The sequence below is a fragment of the Poromitra crassiceps genome (genome assembly GCF_964638095.1).
Source record: "Poromitra crassiceps genome assembly, chromosome: 3".
Taxonomy (NCBI): Eukaryota; Metazoa; Chordata; class Actinopteri; order Beryciformes; family Melamphaidae; genus Poromitra; species Poromitra crassiceps.
The window spans coordinates 65,960,217-65,980,564 of NC_139625.1; the positions used below are offsets into that span (position 1 = coordinate 65,960,217).

Genomic DNA, 20,348 nt, shown 5'->3' on the forward strand with positions numbered 1-20,348 from the left:
GTTTCTGTGTCAACTGGGGTCTGCAGGTTGCTTATGTTCTACCGACTATAAATAACATTTTTACTGTAGATACGAGTGCATTTTTCCAGTCTTCAAATTTGATTTACATTTTTTCTAGAACCTGTTTTCCATTCTGCACTGTAACACATGAAACACATGTATGGTCCCCATATCTGTAGATACCAACCATGAAGCAATCAGTAGCCATCTCTCATTGCGTTTGTAGTGTTTTAGTGAACTGCATGCAAGAAGTGACTACTGTCCCGCTCATATGGTCATATCATTTTAAAGCCAAAAGAATAAAGGACATATTTTTTGTAAATGCTTGTTTATTTTCTGTTTATTTTCCAGCCTTTTCTTTCTTCTTCTTTCTTTCTCCTTGGTTTAAATTGTTATTCTCTCAGTGACATGCGGTCTGTGATCTAGCCTAAAGTATGATTGCTTAACATGGCAGAAACCTTGGTTGAAAGGATCATTCATGTGATTCAAGTACATGTTACACCTAACGATGAATCAATTTGCAAAATGTGTGACAAGTGACATTTTTGTTCTAACCAAAGATGTGGCAACAAAACACAGAATCTAGATTTCCAAAATAAAACCTTTTGGGAAGCACATTTTGCATGCAGGATGCATTCATTCTCAGATGAGAGGTTACCAGGGAAATGCTGGTGTGCGGTGGATATTCTTAAACAGGCTGTAGCCTCGACATGAGACTAAAACAGGACTAGAAATTGTGTGCACTTCGCATGCTCATTTCTAGGGTAGCCTCTGGAGACACAGCTCTCCAATTTTAGTAGTAGGATAATAAAATTATACTTTGCAATCATTCCTTCAATAAAAAGTAATAGAAATGGAATGTCTTTGTGTGACGAAAATTGTGGCTTCGATAGCCACATTTGTCTGCTTCGAGTCCATCCATAGAAGTTCTAAATGTGGGCTTTCAAAGACCCTCCATTTCCTCTTTCCTGAACCATTCTTTTATGGATTTGGAGTGTTTTGGATCATTATCTGCCTGTAAGATCCATTTGCTTCAGCTTTTACAGATGGTGTCACATTCTCCTGAAGTATTATATGTATGTAGGTATGTGGAATTCATGGTCGACTCAGTGATTGGCAAGCCGGCCAGGAGCTGAGGCAGCAAAACGGCCCCGAACCATAATGCTGACATGCTTTAGAGCTGGTACATGTGCATGATCAATTTTGCTATTTTCGTCTTCAGTGTTTAGGTATTTTCCTAGATTTTGTGTGTTAATTTCCTTCAAAAACTGTTGAGGTTCATAGGTTTGTAGATGGTCAATATGCAATGAAAGGCCTCTATCAAACTTGCACTTCATGGTGCGTAACCTCTTAACAAACTTTGCTTGCTTTTCCTCTCTCTCAGCTTTTTGTCTATACACCTTAAAAACGGTTTCTCAGCTGTTCTCACATCAACCCACAGGGTTTGCAGTTCAGGGTTCCAGTCATGTGTGTAAGCTTTTCTAAAACCTTTATGACTATTACATTTCTTCTTGTCACATTTGTTCAATGATGAGAAGATACATTCACACAGTTATCATACCAGGCATCCAGACCCTTTTGGTTACCTTCAGTGTAGCCCAGTTGTTTGATAAGGTCCGTCAGTATGATGTTGCATTGACTAGAGGCCAAAAAAGAGTCAGGGAACTGCCTGGTCTCTTCTGTATAATCCTTACAACAGCTACGAGGAGAGGAGCTTGTGAACAACATCCCCACAGTCAAAGCACTTCCCTGAGATATCCATATAAAAACTCTCCTGATGCTTTACCCTAAATAAAACCTACAGTGTCTGTTTCGTGACTCTTGCGTGACATCTAGACGATGGTCCAAATGCTAACAGCTAATGTTCATGTTATACCCGGGAGTTGTAATGTTATGACACACATTTCCTGGCATATCACAGGCAGTTGGACAACCTGGTAAGGTCTGAAAATAATGATTCAATCAGAAGGAGTGAACAGGAATGAGAGTCTTCAGTGTCTTATATGATTCAAGGAGAAGGAGTCAGCAGGAGTGAGAGTCTTCAGTGTCTTAAATTCAATCAGAAGGTGAAAGAGTGAGCAGGAGTGAGAGTCTTCAGTTATATGATTCAATCAGAAGGAGAAGGAGTGAGCAGTGAGAGTCTTCAGTGTCTTAAATTCAATCAGAAGGAGAAGGAGTGAGCAGGAGTGAGAGTCTTCAGTGTCTTATATGATCAGTCAGAAGGAGAAGGAGTGAGCAGGAGTGAGAGTCTTTGGCATCTTAAATTCAATCAGAAGGAGTGAGCAGGAGTGAAAGTTTTCAGTGTCTTATATAATTCAATCAGAAGGAGAAGGAGTGAGCAGGAGTGAAAGTCTTCAGTGTCTTATATGATTCAATCAGAAGGAGGAGTGAGCAGGAGTGAAAGTTTTCAGTGTCTTATATAATTCAATCAGAAGGAGAAGGAGTGAGCAGGAGTGAAAGTCTTCAGTGTCTTATATGATTCAATCAGAAGGAGAAGGAGTGAGCAGGAGTGAAAGTCTTCAGTGTCTTATATAATTCAATCAGAAGGAGAAGGAGTGAGCAGGAGTGAGAGTCTTCAGTGTCTTATATGATTTAATCAGAAGGAGAAGGAGTGAGCACTGAGCAGGAGTGAGAGTCTTCAGTGTCTTATATGATTCAATCAGAAGGAGAAGGAGTGAGCAGGAGTGAGAGTCTTCAGTGTCTTATATGATTCAGTCAGAAGGAGTGAGAGGCTGAGACGACCCCCCCCCACCCAGCAGAGCAGCCACCAAATGCTTTGCTGCTCCTGCTTCTCCCTTTCTGTTGCCTGGCAACCTGACATCACAGCTCCCCCGCCTGTGATTGATCAGCAGTGTCTCTCCGCTGCTTACCCACAATACCTTGCTGGCAGAAGCGAGCAGGCATTCCCTGCTCCAACCCATCCTTAGCTGAGAGTCAAGGGGCTATGGTGGGTGTGAAAAAGCAGAATATATATATATATTTATATATATATATAAATTTTAATTAAATGGTCCACATCTCCCAAATGTGGCAGTGATTATTATGATTGTGTAACAGAGGGAGTGGTATCAGGGGTGTAGTGGAGGGTAAACGCGAGTAAACGCAGTTTACCCACCTTTTGAAATGATGCAGATAGTTTACTCACCTATTTTCAGATCACCTATATAAATCAATGAGGGAAAACAAGGTGGGTAAACTATTCACCTTGGATAGCTTACCCACCTCTGTATTTACCACTACACCCCTGAGTGGTATGACCTTGTGTTTTTGATGAAATCCTCCTGCATCTTTGCATTACAGTATACATGACAAAAAGAAAGTGGTGGCCTAGGTCTAGAGAAGCAAGCTTGTGATTGGAAGGTCGTCGGTTCAATCCCCGGGACTGGCAGGATAAATCTGGGTTGGGAAAGTAACAGGCAGCCCTCCCTCATTAACACCACTGAGGTGCCCTTGAGCAAGGCCCTTAACCCAAACTGCTCCAGTGGAGCTGATCAGTGGCCAGCAGATCAGACTGTGGTTGTACTGGTCAGCTTCCAGATATGAATGTGTGTGTGTGTGTGTGTGTGTGTGTGTGTGTGTGTGTGTGTGTGTGTGTGTGTGTGTGTGTGTGTGTGTGTGTGTGTGTGTGTGTGTGTGTGTGTGTGTGTGTGTGTGTGTGTGTGTGTGTGTGTGTGTGTGTGTGTGTGTGAATGGGCACTCTCAGTGAGATAAATAAGAAATAAAGTGGAAGGGGGGAAAAGTCCTGCTGAATATATGTTTCCAGGTGGCTCAGCACCTGCTGTGGAGTTTGCTCACTGTGTGGTTCCTCAATGAGCCATGGAGATATTTCTATACATGAACAGATCAGCCAGTAGGAGCACTGGGCTCCCTCCTTCCTCCTGCTCCTGTCTGATCTCTACCTCACCTAAGGCGAGGGTGTCAGCAGCGCACTCTAGAGGTTGGAAGGTGGAAAGAATTCAACATTGAACATTTATTTGATTTTTCCTAGTAGCAAGTGGCAATTTGCGACCTCCGAGTTATAAAAGAATGCGAACGCAGCATTACATGTCTGAAAATCAGGATATGTATAATATCAACGATTTCCTATTCTATAGTAGCCTACTATTAAGTAATATATAATAGAGTTATAATCATGTTTTCCAGTGACTGCTGAGCAAACCAGGCAATTTCAAATTTCACACATTGTGTGACAATCAGTGGGACTTTACCTTTACTTTACCTTAATAAAATAGTATATTGTTTAATAAAACTTTTTGTAACTGTCTCGTCTCTCGCTCTCCCAGCTTTATGTGCACCTTTTTTGTGTAAAAACCATATCACACAAATTATTATTCAAAGTATAGTCTTTATACATCTTAAAGCATGTTCGGAGGGGATGTTCTAAATTTGTCGAATCCTAATACTGTAATTGAAGCGTGTCTGTGTGTGTGTGTGTGTGTGTGTGTGTGTGTGTGTGTGTGTGTGTGTCTGTCCGGAGTTGCAAGATGCGCCGTTTCTCCAATCACCTCCAAAATTGTTTGTCCAGTGTCGGTTGACCTCCCCCTTTTTTAATAGAAAAATGTGTCTGTGTAAAAACAAATGCACATCCAAAACAAGACACAGAGTCGATAATGTCACAAATCACTGATGTCACAGACAGTGACTGATGAGGTCATAAATCACTGGATATACAGTTCTAGATGGCTCAGCCTGGTGGCCAGGTAACTACTAGTGATTTCATAAATCACTGATGATGTCATATGTCATCAGTGATGTCACTTGAGCAATTGTGATCTCATCAGTGATGTCACTCGAGCAATTGCGATGGTGATGTCATCAGTGGAGATGATGGCTGGGGACACAATGTAGGGAAACAGTGGATAAATCCAGGAGACGGTAATGCAACATAAAGGATGCCAACTGTTATAAAACACCCCAGAAGAAGTCATCAGTGAACGATGTCATTAGTGGGTGATGTCATCAGTGATTTCACTCTAGCAATTGTGATGTCATCAGTGAGTGATGTCATCAGTGATGTCACTCGAACAATTTGTCCCTTCAGAAAAATTTCAATTTGAGGAAGAAGGGACAGAATGTAGGGAAACAGTGGATGGATAAATCGAGAAGGAGGCGGTAATGCAGGGGTCTTCAATTACTTTTCACCAAGGGCCACATTTTGCTGAGGGCCGTGGGCTGGCGCCTTGGCGCCGGTGCGAAACATTTGGAGCATTTGAAGGCAGGTTTAGAGGAATAACTCATTTTAAATTAACAGTTGTGATGTCATTATTCAGTCTTAACCACCAATATTTGATCCTTTTCTCAGTCCTACAGTATGTCACCACCTGCTCTCCCTGCAGGGCTTGAAATTAACTTTTTTGACCACCTGCCAATATGGCTGCTAGATTTAAAAGTTGCCAGCAAATTAGAATTTCCACTAGCCAAAATGTTTTTCTTGAAATAAACGAGAATATGAGTGGGTTAATTTAAGCATAACTATCAACTATCACTATCAAGTGGCCGGAGATTCTCAAAGCCTGTTGAGGGTCACACAAGAACAAAAAGGCACTCGAAGCTAAATAAAACCAAACCAACCAAAACCAACGAGTTAATTATTTACATTTTTACTTCAATGTAGAACAGTAATTTCTTCTTAATCCAGACTGAAATGTTATAACAGAAGTGGAGTATTGGCCAGAATGACATGAACATTTGGACACTTATTCAGCGGGTATCTTGCATGTTTTGTTCAGGTGCACTGTATTTATTTTTTTATTTTTTTGCAATTCCAGCGCGGGCTACACAGGGGGGCCCGCGGGCCGCCAATTGAAGAGCCCTGCCAACATAAAGGATGCCAACTGCCATAAAACACCACAGAAGAAGATAGGCTACAGTACAGTGACAGACCTGAAGGAATGGGTGCTCGAGCAGGGCATGACGACAGGCTCCACGATGCAATGCATAGAGCCTGTATTTTTTGAAAAACACATTGAATCAGTAGTTCTACTTTTGCCAGAATCTTTTTTTTACACACAACTGTACTTGTACTTAAGTAAAGAATGTGTGTTCTTTTCCCATCTCGGAGCATGGGTGACGTAGCAGCTAGAATAGACAGATGATCCTGTAACTGGAAGGTCCTGGTTCAACTTCGATCTGGGTAAAAAATGTCAACTAAAATGTAAATGGAACAGTCTGGCACAGCGCTGAGGCAGAGATGCTCACAAGTCATTTTTTGCAAGTCCAAGTCAAGTCTCAAGTCTTTGGTCACAAGTCCAAGTCAAGTCTCAAGTCTTTGAGGGGCAAGTCCAAGTCCCTATGGATGAGCATTCTATCATCTGCTGCATGCTATCCAGTCTGCTTCGAACACTGCATAGCTAAAACTAAGAAATTCAAAGCATGTAGGCTACTGTATTATCCTAACTCCTTATCTATTAGAATACAGTGGCAGCAATGATTAGAGATGACATTAGTAGACATTTCCGTAATGTTAATGCACCAAAAAATTAGATTGTTCACGAGTCCAAGTCAAGTCTCAAGTCTTTGAGGACAAGTCTCAAGTCACTGTGTGTGGGACTTAAGTGCGACTCAAGTCTAAGTCTCAAGTCCAAGTCCCCATCTCTGCGCTGAGGCAAAACCTTTACTGGGACTTTAGTGTTATGGAAGTAATTAGATTAAATAATCTTTTCCTGCAGAAAGATTACAGACTCCACCAGCAAATCAATTTCAGAAACTGCCCTAAGGCAGAAAACCGTCAGGAAAACAAAGATTTAACCCTCTCCTGTTGGATGTCAGCGGGCCGGCTGGTGAGAGTTGTTCAGTTATTAAGTTGCAGATGACATCTACTGGTAGCAAAAGAGAATGCAAAGGAGGAGACATTAGGCCTACTGGGATCAGATCTCACAGTATTATGGGCATTTTATATTGCAAAGGAAATTTCCTCTGATTATACAAAAGAGAAAAATTGTTGTGCATTTGGTTGTTTAATTATTTGTGTTTTTATTTGTCTTGTCAAGTCCACTTATATCACATTATTTGGTTTACCAGAATATAAATTTTGTCTTCAAATCAGATAACCACCATCACAATCAAACACCTTCAAACTGAGATGGATACAAAAAATATCCATTTTAATCTGATTCTCATGGAAATACTTTTTTTAAGAGAACAAAACAAAAATTAAACCGATTTGGCCCCCAGTTCCTGGCAGTTAGTCAACTGAATACATGCTACAGTATACAGACAGGCATTATAGGAAGCAATGATGAAACAACAGCACAATGAAAAATAGTGGACCAACACGAATATTTTTGCCAGAATCTCAAAATCCAGTTGATTTGTCACAGATGCCAGCCACAACCAGAAAACATGCTGTAAATATCAAACACTTTATAATAGGGGTTAAATTATACCGTATATAGATACAAATAACTTACAGCAACACTGCATTTTATTGACCTGTGTCCTTTTAGCACATTTTCTGATTCTCTATTCGGCGAAACCAATGTAGGCTATTTTTAGAACGGTTTAGGGACGAACTGAGCTAAAATTAGGTCATGTACACTTCTTTGAGCCTTCAGCATCAAAATCAGTCAAAACAAATCACACACTGTGAATCAGTTTCTCTATGGAAATGGCACTTATCAAGAATAAATCAAACTCTGATGGTCAGTATTCCAAATACTTATTGATCCCTCCCTAAGTTATTTCTCAGATGCTCCCTAAGCATATTTTTTCTCTTTTTTGATCGGGTGAAGCAGGTCCTAAGGACCCCTCCAGCTCTTTTGACAGCCGCTCCCTTATTTCTCCCCCTGCTTGCTGCAGAGACCCGGCTGAAGCTTTGGTCTGCGACTCATAGGGATCTAGATTGTTCTGGAGCTCCGGCTGTTCCTCCGTCACACCAGCGGGGGCACCGTCACTCTCCGGTTTGGATACTTGTGAACAAGTTTTGGGTGTCGTTGGGGAGTTTGTGGCATTGGGGAAATGGCTGAGGAGTTCTGTGCTTAGTGAATCAACGGTGGTTTTGGACTCTAAAGTGGCCTCTAGTGAGGGGAGTGAGGGAGCGACGGGTAGGTTTTGACTAAAATGGGAAGATGCCATGTCGTTCATCTGGTAATGTGGCGAGCTGTGGAAGGGGTGCCCGAGGCTGACGTGTGTGTTGTTAGAGAAACCCAACGCCGACGATAGAGGGACTACCTCTGTGTGCGAATACGGGGGTGGACTCGCTCCATGCCGCGAACGCTCCCAGTCCTCCTCATCCTCATCCTCGTCCTCATCTTCTTCATCTTCCTCATCCTCATCATCCTCCTCGTCCTCGGGATCCATGGTCTCCAGGCTGTGAGTGCTGCAGTCCTCCTCGGGGTCCATGGTCTCCAGGCTGTGCGTGCTGCAGTCCGAAAGCCCGCTGCACAAACTGCTGCCGTCCTCGTCCTCATCTTCCTCGTAAGCTTCGTCATCATCTTCGTCATCGTCCTCATCTTCCTCCTCTTCATCGAGGTGCGAGTCCGTGTCACTGGTGCTCTGGAGGTGCATGATGGGAATCAAGGTTATTATAATGAACTAAAAATACTAAACAAACACTAAAATTAGGGGTAAAAAAAATCATTTAGTTTACTTAGTTAACTGAAATAAAAACAAAAACTAGACTTTAGAAAGGAAAAAAACTAACTAAAACAATGTGTACTTCTAACTAAACTAAAATAGAAAGTATACAGAAAACGTCTTTAGTTCTACTCTTTGTCAATTTGGTCAAACTTGTCAACACAACAAGCATGAGAAGGCATTGGTGCAGTGAGTTTTTGTCCGTGTTAAGAACAAAGAAAACATTGAAATAACAAAAGCCCCCACTTTTACCGCTGTACTACTGTAGTACAGCGGTACTACAGCAGTAGTGCCAAACTAAATGACTAACCTATGTTTTGAGACAGGGGTGTCTGGGGAGTCAACTGCCTTCACAAAGTGTTGTGTAATACTGATTATGAACTTCTTACATCTTGCTCCTGACAAATAAACTCAAACTAATAAAAACTATACTAAAATGAAAAATGTTTAAACAAAAAATAATCTGAAAATAAACTGAATTGAAAACAAAAATTCAAAATGAAATAAAAACAAGTGAAAAATACAAAACTATACTGACCCAGATGGGAATGTGCGCCGTGCTGCTCATCAGAGGGAACTGCAGGCTCGCCGGCTGCTGCTGCTGCTGGAGGACCGAGGAGGAGTCTCCATGGTAACCGTTGCCATTGGTGATGAGCTGCTGCCTCTCTGGCTCCTCACGGCTCTTCTCCAGCTGCAGCTTCATGAGCGTGTGCAGGAAGTGGGTGCGCACCCGCACCGGGTTGAACTCCAGCCGGCCAGCGGTGTTGCTGCAGCCCTCCTTGGTGCAGCCGCACGGGAACGACATGCGGTCCACCTGCACGCGTGAGCCAAGGGGAAATACACAGGCTTCAATTAGCTGCAGTGACTTACAGACTTACAATTCAGCTGTCAGTCATGGCTGGTCATGCTTGAAATAAAACTCGAACATCTAGTTGTGATGTTGACAGTGTTCGCCATATGCAGTAGAACCTCATATTCGATCCACTGACTATGACTGACTGTGTAGAAATAGTGAACAGTATATTGCTGTTGTCATGTGCTTTAACCCTTTAACATGATTTGATTATATGTAAACAGCTGCTTCTTTTCACCTGACAGCGAAGAGTTTCACCGGCAGGACGTAGCGTGTGGGAGGATCACGCTAGTGAGCAGTTCTCCTCCCCCCAGAACATCCGCCCCGACCGACCAGAGAGGCTCTAGTGCAGTGACTAGGACATACCCTTAATCCGACTTGCCACTCGCAGACACGCCAATTGTTCCTGTATGGACGCCCGACCAAGCCAGGGGCTCGAACCTGCGACCCTCGTGTTGGTAGGCAGGGAATGTACCGCACTACCCTCACTACCGCCCACATTTCAATTTATTTTGATTGTCCAGACATCTCATGACTCGCCAGAAGTTCTACTGCACAGACAGACAGTAACAAACGGTTGTGATATTACAGAGGGCCTCACCACAGCGCCATTTACCTGGCACTTAATGCCGGCCAGGCTGCAAGCGCAGGTGTCGGGGTGGCAGATCCCGCGGCAGTGGCACCCGCACTCCTCCCGGGACACTCGGAGGGTGCGCAGCTCGTGCTTCTCCTCCACGTGGATGCGGCGGACCCCTGAGGCACGCAGCAGGGCCCGCCGCCGCCTGGTGCTCAGCGGCTGCAGGAAGAAGTAGTCGTCCACCTCCGTGTTGTCCACATCCAGGTCGTCCTCAGAGACGTCCTCCAGCGTCAGGGCATCCGCCTCCACCGACGACACCGTGCCGTTCTTAGTCAGCTGGAGGGACAGAATGAGACGTGTGAATGAATGGATATGGTGTTGAACTGATATGTCTTATTTCTATGCCTACACATGAAGTTAAAGGAGAGAGTGAAGAAATCTTGCCCATACATAGCCAATATACTTGAGTCATCCTACAAGCTAACAACCCACAGAATGTGAAAAGTGAATGCCTCTGCATTGTTGCTCTAGCCACCTTCCTGGGAAAACATCTGCTTCTACAAGCCGTTTTGATTTGGCTCCCGTTGTGATGTCACAACAGGAGCAATTTGCATATTTGCAAGGCCAATCAGATTTCAGTGGCTAGTACCACCATAGGCTTCAAATCTCCTTCACTATCCAGGCAACAAAATGCAATGATTCCTTAACCAATAACTCCTGACGCAGTTGTGCATGAATGGTTAATAATCTCGACAAAATGTTACACACAGCATTATGGATTTCCTAGATTACAGCTATTACCCAGTTCTCTGCAGTTTTTAAAATCCAAACTGTACAGATGAAGTTGACAGGAAGTGAAGTATAAACACTTCATGCTAGAGACCATGTTACACTATGCCCTGAGCAGAGAATTATATTCATGACAGTAGTCTGAGATAATTTCCTTCATTTTGGAGTGCTATCTTTCTCATTTAGTCATCACAGCGCTCCACAGTGCCCCTCTGGTAGTAACCAGAAAATAATCTCACCGGCACAGAAATCGGATAAAAAGAGGCACTTATTAGCAGCATCAAGCTTTCAAACCCCGCCACAGAGAAGCAATGAACCCTTCTGCTTTGGTAGGTGTCTTTGACATGTTTCTGTGACACTTGTACATACGTGCGTATCTAAAGTTAATGGACTGTAACCTTACCCCTTAGACAGAGTTAACTTGCAAACACATAGGGGAGTCAGTCTCACTCTCATGTAACAACGCTAATACACGTAGGGGCAGACTGTAATGTTACATGGGGAGAAGCTGACGGTAGGCTAACTATTGGTTAGGATTAGTGTGAGATGCATCTGCCAGAACAAATCAAACATGAGGCCTAAATAGCCTACATTTCTAACCAACTAAAACCAGCAGAATTCTAAATAATCCCTCCCCTCTGCCCCCCTCCCATCAAATAAAATACCTTTCTCTCCCTGACTCATATTCCATTGGTTTAGACTTCTGAATGATCCCTCACTGTGTTGTGTCCCGCCCCAACATCCTATTTCAAGAGGAAATAAGTCAAATCTAGGAAGTAAATGATGCCATTCCATGGGGACCATCCAAACTGGACCCCCTAAAAACACAATATTCCACACCTCATGTTTTATGTGCCTGATGCGCATTCTCGTCTGCTCACATTGGTTCATATCGCCATTTTTCATGACTTTACGACCACCTTGACCGTAACCTAACCGTAACCTCAGTGACCCCATACCCACCTCGTCTGCAGTGAAAGTTCCTGTTTTTAGTGAGTCCCCCATCCAAACCTCACATACAAAAAGCCCCCAAATGTGTCAGAGCACATTTGCTCATGCTGAATACCAATTTCTCCAATGGAAATGGATGTGACTGACGCAACATTTCACCTGCAGCTGCAAGACTTCCACCGAAACTTTTCCAAACTGATGAATACCGTACACCCTTTTCACAGCTGCCATTTTGTGTCTCAAAGGCAGGGTAAACACAAGTGCAACCATAACATTAATGAGGGCCCCGGTGCTGGAACACCTAAATGGAATTGAAGTCGGAAACCATCATTAATGTTTTGGTTACACCTGTGTTTACCCTGCCTTTGAGACACAACATGGCTGCTGTGAAAATTAAACTCATATGTCACTTAGGCTTGGACCCAATTATGATTATTATTGTTGTTGTTGATGAAGGAATTGCACAGCAGGTAAATTGGGCCTTATGGAGCCATCGCACTGACTTTGAGCTTGATGGCGTTGAGTTTCTCCTCTTTGAGATGGTCCCTCAGCATGTTGCGATGGCTCCTCTCCTGCTCCAAGGCAAACTCCCTGAGGGTGAAGTGCTTGACCCAGCTGTGGCGCGGGGACATGCCCAGGGTGCTGCCGCCCTGCGTGGGCACGCTGGTGAAGCCCTGCCGCCGGCTGAAGTAGTAGACGGTCACGCTCTCAAAGTGCACGTTGGCTCCCCGCAGCCGCTTGGCCTGCTGCTGGAGAGACGAGGCTGGGAGGGGGAAAACACACTCAGTCAAAAATCAATTTTAAAGGCCCTATATGTAGCTATAAGAATTAGAAATTCCTCAGCATCACTGACACCGGTGGCCGGTGTGGGTAACTGCAGTGAGTTGCCTGTTGCTCACGCCCATACTCTGCCAGCGCCAGCGAGCAGCGGCCAAAACAGCATTAGCAAACAAGCTAACATGATCTAACATTAGCCAACTAAAACCACAATATCAAATTTGTCACAGTAATTTTCGGCTCCATCCAGCAGTTTTGGTAAAACACAGTTGTCTTCTGCAGGCTAGGCACAGTTTCATGGTAAAAAGCTAACACAAGCTACAAGTTAAGACGAAGGTCTCTCATGAGTCGAAAGCACGAGCAATGTTGACTGTAGTAGTACTATCTCTGTTTTGCCCTACCCGCACAGGACCTGGCTGGTCTTACTCTCACTCTGGTCTAGCGGGAAAAAAGGCTCTGTTATCTTTACAACCACCCACCGAAAGTACATGGCAGGCCTCTCTCTCACAATACAAATCTTCGTCAAAACTTTCAGGGTGTAGCAACGAGCTAACGTTGTTGTTGTTGTTTCACAGCAGCAGAGGCAATTGAGAGCGACCATAGAGCGACACTTAGGGAGTGGAAAGGAAATCCATAAATGGTCGGATCCAATGGCAGCTTGCAGGGAGCGGAAAGGGATTTTCTTCCGCTGCCGACTGAAATGGTCGGCACCAATGGCAGAGCTTAGACCCACAGCGCTGCCTTCCAGGCAGTCTGACTACATCCCATTCACTCATTGGCAAAAAAGAAGAACAATGTAATATTGTACATCTAAATTGCTTCACAATTCTTATAGGGCCTTTAAGTGTTTCACAGACACAAACTCACCCCACCCACTCAGGAGTGGAAATACAGTAAGTGGAGCAGGCAGGTAGTGTGAGCTTACAGTCCAGCGCTCCAGAGGGAACAGGGTTGAGGCTGTCGCTGCTGTTGCCACTGTCGCTGCAGGACACCTGGTCGTCATCAGAGCCCTGCAGTGTCACGTAGGGCCCAGGGCCCTCCTCCAGCCCAGGGCCCTCCTCCAGCCCAGGGCCCTCCTCCAGCCCAGGGCCCTCCTCCAGCTTACGCTTCAGGATCCCACTCATCCTCCACCTCTAGACGCTGTTCACACCTGCACCACACACAGAGGGGAAGCCTGGGGTAGGACAACTTATGTCAGGGATACTCAACTTGCTTTGCCCGGGGGCCAGTTTCGCGAAATGATAGAAGGCCAGGGACCAGTTAATAAACAAACAATATACATTTTTCTGTAGCGGATTGTAGGTTTTTGGGGTGTCAGCCGGAGTTTAGTCTGACAATGTTGTGCACACCGGATAGTTAGTTAGGTTAAGTTAGTTAAGTACATACATAAGTGCCTGGGTAGCAAGCAGACGGCAGTATTTGACAATTTAGCAGCTACATTATAGATTATTGAAAGATATTCCAAACTGAAATGTTATAACAGAAGTGGAGTATTGGCCAGTGACATGAACATTTGGACACTTATTCAGCGGGTATCTTGCATGTTGCGTTCAGGTGCACTGTAAAAAACAAAAACAAATTGCAATTCCATCGCAGGCCACACAGGGGGCGCCCGCGGGCCGCATGTGGCCCGCGGGCCTCAAGTTGAGTATCACTGGCTTATGTTATTCATGTCAGAATTACATTTTTACCCCTTGTGTTTTCAGGTGCTCTTAAAAGAATCTGGAGATGTAACTGTCTCCTGCTATCACCTTTCAAAATGTTGGCCAACATTTCCGTCACGTCTTGGCCAATAGACTCGGCAAGGTAATTGCCCAATTTTCCCCTGGGGATTAACATTCATCTTAATATGTTAACCACATTTGATCCATTCCACATCATATCTAACTCCTTATATTTTGATTGAAATGAATTACCACTCAGTTACACTGGATCCAATATGAACCTCATTCTTCAACTGAAATGTAATATTTTAGGCAAAGCAAGTATAGGGAAATTAGACAAAGTGGGGAAATCCACCGGTACAAAATTAGATTTATATTAAAAATAATATTTGCACTATCATGTGTGGAAGATCAGACCCATACTCATGGACTTCAGTTAATAGCTTGTGAACCATGTTTTGTTTTTCGTCTTTGTTTTTTTTATAGGACGAATCAGCATGAGATCACGGCAAACAAAAAAACACTTCCGGGTGCCACTGCAGCAGTTAACTAGTATGAAATAAATCTGTGCCAAGCAAACACATCTCACAAACTATACATCACATCACTTATATTTTGACATTGTGAGTGAGAGCAGAAGTAGCTGCAGAAGGGTCTGATGTATAATATATCTATGTAGTGCTAAAGTTGTGTGAACTGTCGCAGTGTTAAAATGTGTGAATTTAGTTAAAAGAAATGTGTCTAGCTTAACACGTTAATTGCCAACAACGAGTTGAGTCGTCAAACACAATCCAGCTGTTCACTGCCACCGACGAGTTGAGTCGTCAAAAAAAATATATATATTTTTTTGACGGTGCTACGTGGATCAATGCCCCCCGCGTCTCCTATGGAGATATTGGAAGTATTGAATGTGTATAATCTATTTTACCGACCCACTAAGTGTTGACAGTGCTCCCCCAGACGAGCGAAATCAAAGAAAAAACTGCCGCGGGAGCAAGCCATTCAAGGAAATGGCGAGGCGATTTTACAGTAATCCAGACTTGTCTTGACCGAGAGCGGCCGCGCAGGCAGCAGCACACAGAGAGCGGAGAGCGATTTGCAAAATAGATTATAGGTGAAACACACTTTGAAACACCTCAGAAAGGCCAGAATCAACATCTGCCCATCGCCCACGCATTCCCCGGCCCATCTTGACTCGCACAAGGAGCGTCCGCACGCAGGCAAGCAGGCAGGCAGGCACGCAGGCAGGCAGGCAGGCAGCAGCAACGCGCTTCTGACACGCCCGCTGTAGAGCCAGGAGGAAGGAGGAGAAGACACACGGAGGGAGGAGTTTGAATGAGAGGGGTGTTTCCTGCTGTTATGGAGGAAATTACTGTTCAAAACTATTGTTTAGAATGTCTGACGGTCTTACTGATGCCAAAAATGAATGGTTAAAGTGACTGTTCTATCGAATTTCACAAAAAGCCATTTATCTCTGAATAAATTTCCAGACGCTGAAACCATGCTGTACTCAACGGCTAATATCTACATAACTACTAACTCTACAAACTAACTCTTTTAGACAGAGAAAGCACACATTCTATTAGTACTTTTCTGAACTTTGTGTTCACAAAGTCCAACCAGAAAATTATGCTCGGCTCTTGTAAAATGAGCCAGAATCCTCAAAAAAAGGCCTGGCAGAAGCTACCTACAGTAAAAAAAAAACGGCTGGCAGTCAATGTGTTAAGTTCAAAGAGGTTTAAACTGCTGTTTAAAACAAATGGCAGTTGCACCCAGAAGTCTATTGAAGCCGTTTGTTTACCAACATCCTGATCCCTCATATTGGATATATTTTCTAAAATGTTACAATGTAAAAAAACAAACAAACACTGTCTCTCTCACACACACACACACACACACACACACACACACACACACACACACACACACACACACACACACACACACACACACACACACACACACACAGTCACTTCAAATGCACTCTGATAATGGCATGTCATTAGATCCATTTAGCTCTCAGCACATTCTCTCTGTTAAAATGTCTATTTTTTTTCTATAGAAATAATGAAGTGTTGAGCTCAGCCCTGCTGAACTGGACTGCTGGAGGATTACATCATATGCAGCAGAGCAGAATGCTGGGCCAAGCTCTCTCTCTCTCTCTCTCTCTCTGATAGGCTTTGTCTCCCTGCTCTTCCTCCGTAGCACATCCTCTGCTCCCTCTTCTTCACTTCCCCTTATTCTGTCTTCCTCTATACTTCCTCATCACTATTCCCTCCCCTATTGATATAGAACAGGGGCATCCCGGGCCACATCAGCAGTATGGTTGCCCTCAAAGGGCCACTTGTAAATGTAACACCATATAAATGTATGAAGCCAACTTGTTATCATATTACATAATTGCCTCTGATTCAATTATTATTGTTTTTTAGTAATAACTTAATAATCGATAACTAGCTCTGAAAGCAGAATTATATGAAAAATAATGGCAAACAGACAACTAGCAGCCTACAACTATTAGAACTAATTAGAATTGTATTGCCCAAATTGTATTCTGCTCTCGCGGGCCACATAGAACGAGGTGCCGCCCAGATTTGGCCCCCGGGCCTTGAGTTTGACACATGTGAAGATAGCCTATAGAAAATTGAACCATTAGCCTACACCTTGACTTGAAATAAAAAATGGTGTGGGGGTTGAACGTGTGTGCAGTTTAAGGACAGATGTGCTTATAGAAGTATATGTGTTATGTACTGAAGTGAATGAATAAAGATGGAACTAATCCTTTATGTGTATTTAAAGGTGTAGGCTAATGGTTACATTTTCTATATTAAAGCCTCTATATTTTGTCTCTCCTCTCTTCAATGCTACTTTCTTTCTTCACCACTCTGCCACTTACAATCCCTCCCATCTACCTCACTGCTTTTCAGAAAAGAAAAAAGCAGCTTTGTGGGAGCAGAACATTCTGAATACACTTTACTGCATAACCTCTCTCTCTATATAATGCTACAGAAGGTGTTGCAGTTATTGATGGGTCCAGGAGGCTTTCCACTGTCAGCTAAATCCATGGTCGCGCTCTCATGACCAATGCCATTTAGAGGGGTGTGTAACCAGACACACACACACACACACACACACACACACACACACACACACACACATCGCACACACAAGCTTGTTCACGTGTCTGAATGCATGTGCAGCCTCATGCATGCACACATCCCAAAATACCAACAAGGAAATTCTGATTGATAAAAAAGATGCATCTAGCAAACAGAGGCTAGAGGCAGCAGCAACATGGGCTGACACCACCCTCCTCCCTGGGTCCTGGGTGGTGTGTGTGAGCGTCACTGACCTGTTTCCTCGGCTCGCCTTTGGTTTCCAGGAAGTCCTCTGCTCTCTCTCCTCTCCTCTGCATCACACGCTGCGGCGGCCAAACATCCCCATGTGTCGTGATGATGCGGTGAGCGCTGCCATGATGCCTGCTCTCTCTCTCTCCCTCTCTCTCTTCTCCCATGCAGCAGCAAACCCCTCTGCCTCTGTCACACTCCCCCTCTCCCTGTCACAATCTTAGGCGTTTCTCTCTCTCTCTCTCTCTCTGTCTCTGCACTATCCAAACCCATCCAGAGCCTCTCCTGCTGTCAGCTCTCTCTCTCTCTGTCTGATACTCTCTCTCTATGTTTCATCACACTGCATCCCCCCTACTCCCCCCCTCCCTGAAATCTCTCTCTCTCTCCCCCCCTCCTCACAAAGACTTGTTAGCTGGATGCTGCTGCTGCCGGCTGGAGCGCTGGAGCTTGACTGAGGTGAAGCAAGCCCTTAGAGATCAGAGAGAGAGAGGGAGAGAGGAGGGGGGGTTGTTGGTTGTAATAGGGATAGGGTGTGTATTATGTGTGTGGGAGGGGGGGGGGGTATAGATTCTGCTATATAAAATAGCTCTTTCCTATAGCGCAATATATGTTACAAATGAATGGGACTACTATAAATAACACTTCCTATACAGTTATAACAGAGATAATAAGATGGCTTCTGAAAGAGTGACAACTCATTATCTTGCCTGATTCCTCCCCAGACTGGCACCAGCTTGACAAACCATTAAGCATGCAGTGAGTTCCATCCAGGCTGTGGCAAGTCTCACTATCAAACCATTAAGCATGCAGTGAGTTCCATCCAGGCTGTGGCAAGTCTCACTATCAAACCATTAAGCATGCAGTGAGTTCCATCCAGGCTGTGGCAAGTCTCACTATCAAACCATTAAGCATGCAGTGAGTTCCATCCAGGCTGTGGCAAGTCTCTATCAAACCATTAAGCATGCAGTGAGTTCCATCCAGGCTGTGGCAAGTCTCTATCAAACCATTAAGCATGCAGTGAGTTCCATCCAGGCTGTGGCAAGTCTCACTATCAAACCATTAAGCATGCAGTGAGTTCCATCCAGGCTGTGGCAAGTCTCTATCAAACCATTAAGCATGCAGTGAGTTCCATCCAGGCTGTGGCAAGTCTCACTATCAAACCATTAAGCATGCAGTGAGTTCCATCCAGGCTGTGGCAAGTCTCACTATCAAACCATTAAGCATGCAGTGAGTTCCATCCAGGCTGTGGCAAGTCTCACTATCAAACCATTAAGCATGCAGTGAGTTCCATCCAGGCTGTGGCAAGTCTCACTATCAAACCATTAAGCATGCAGTGAGTTCCATCCAGGCTGTGGCAAGTCTCACTATCAACTCTGTTTGTCTTTCTGACTGTAACCTTTCCACTCTCCTCCTCCTCTCTTTATATTGTATTTTTTTTAGTTCCCAGCAATATTTGCTTTCTTAAGTGTATTACTTCATAACATATTTCCATGCAAATGTAATTGTGGTGCAGTACTGTAGTTGCTTTGTTACGCTTCCCTTTCATGCCCACGAAGCTCATTTGAAATTGAAATTGAGATACAGTAGAGCCAAGACGAGAGGCTAGGGAGAAGAGGGGAGAGACAATGTAGAGTGAGTCATTAGTGAGACTTTAGGCAGAAACACACCCAGGGTGCAGTGTGGGGGTCAGGGGGTCACTGGCAGGGCACCATGTATTCTGCGTTCACAAACATGCAAAAAAAAAAAAAAAAAAAAAAAAAAAAACACGTAAAAGATTGTTATCTTTTGTTTTGTCCTCTTTGTGAGCTCTTATTTTCTTTTCTCCAGTACTGCTTCATATTAATAGGCAGAGGTCGGCAGGCTTCTGCTGTTGGCCATGGAGCAGCTGGACTGCAGCAACTGAGGGTTGGGTTGCTGAAGGGCACATCAGCATCAGTTGCTTATTCACTTCCATATTTTCTCAGGTGGTTTTCAACTGGCAACCTTCCAGTTAAAAGCACAACTCTCTAAACGTAACTATTCTGCCCATTGGCATTACTACTTATGCTGTATGACGGGGATGAATTATAAAAATCCATCAACACTGATATTCTTTCAGTGAATACACCCCCCCCTCAGTCCACCAGCCATGTGAATTCAAACTTGTGAACTTTTGCGAGTCACTTTTTTGTCACTTTCACCACAATACAGTCCTTCCCACTAGGACTGCAACTAATGATTATTTCCATTGTCAATTAATCTGTCAATTATTTCCTTGATTAATCGATCAGCTGTTTGGTTTATAAAATGTCAGTAAATGGTGAAAAATGTCGATCAGTGTTTCCCAAAGCCCAAGATGACATCCTCAAATGTCTTGTTTTGTCCACAATCCAAAGATATTCAGTTCACTGTCACAGAGGAGTAAAGAAATCAGAAAATATTCAAGAAGCCGTTGCCTTTTTTCCTTAAAAAATTACTCAACCCAGTATAGGTTGAGGCCACGTCTTGTCATAGACGCTGGTTTAGCTGGCTCAGCCTGGCTGGGGGCGTGGTCAGGGTGGGGTAAAAACCCCCGTTTTATCCATTCAGCAAAGTTAGAATTTAGCTGATAGCCCAGCCCAGGCAGACACGATCGGGGATTTAACCACCGCAGTAAACGCACATCTGAGCAGACGTCTTGTGTTCTGCTCTAGAACCCCCAAACCTGTAGTTTAGAGCCGCAGCACCGTCTTTTGGTGAGTCAGCCCATGAGATATATGGGCGGTTTTACCCCACTCGCGCGCCAGCCGTTTAACATTTAAATATTTGTCAATTAATTTAATAGTTGACAGCTAACT

The 20,348-nt window shown here is 44.0% G+C and overlaps 1 protein-coding gene across 1 annotated transcript; it reads right to left on the minus strand.

Annotated features, from left to right (window-relative positions):
- Positions 1 to 7,683: 7,683 nt before the first annotated feature.
- Positions 7,684 to 13,645, minus strand: LOC310773225 (cysteine/serine-rich nuclear protein 3-like; the record flags this gene model as incomplete). Its single annotated transcript, XM_083633116.1, has 5 exons — positions 7,684 to 8,502; positions 9,113 to 9,388; positions 10,029 to 10,340; positions 12,248 to 12,507; positions 13,447 to 13,645. The coding sequence occupies 5 exons, from the start codon at positions 13,643 to 13,645 to the stop codon at positions 7,684 to 7,686; spliced, it is 1,866 nt and encodes a 621-aa protein (XP_083489242.1).
- Positions 13,646 to 20,348: the final 6,703 nt, after the last annotated feature.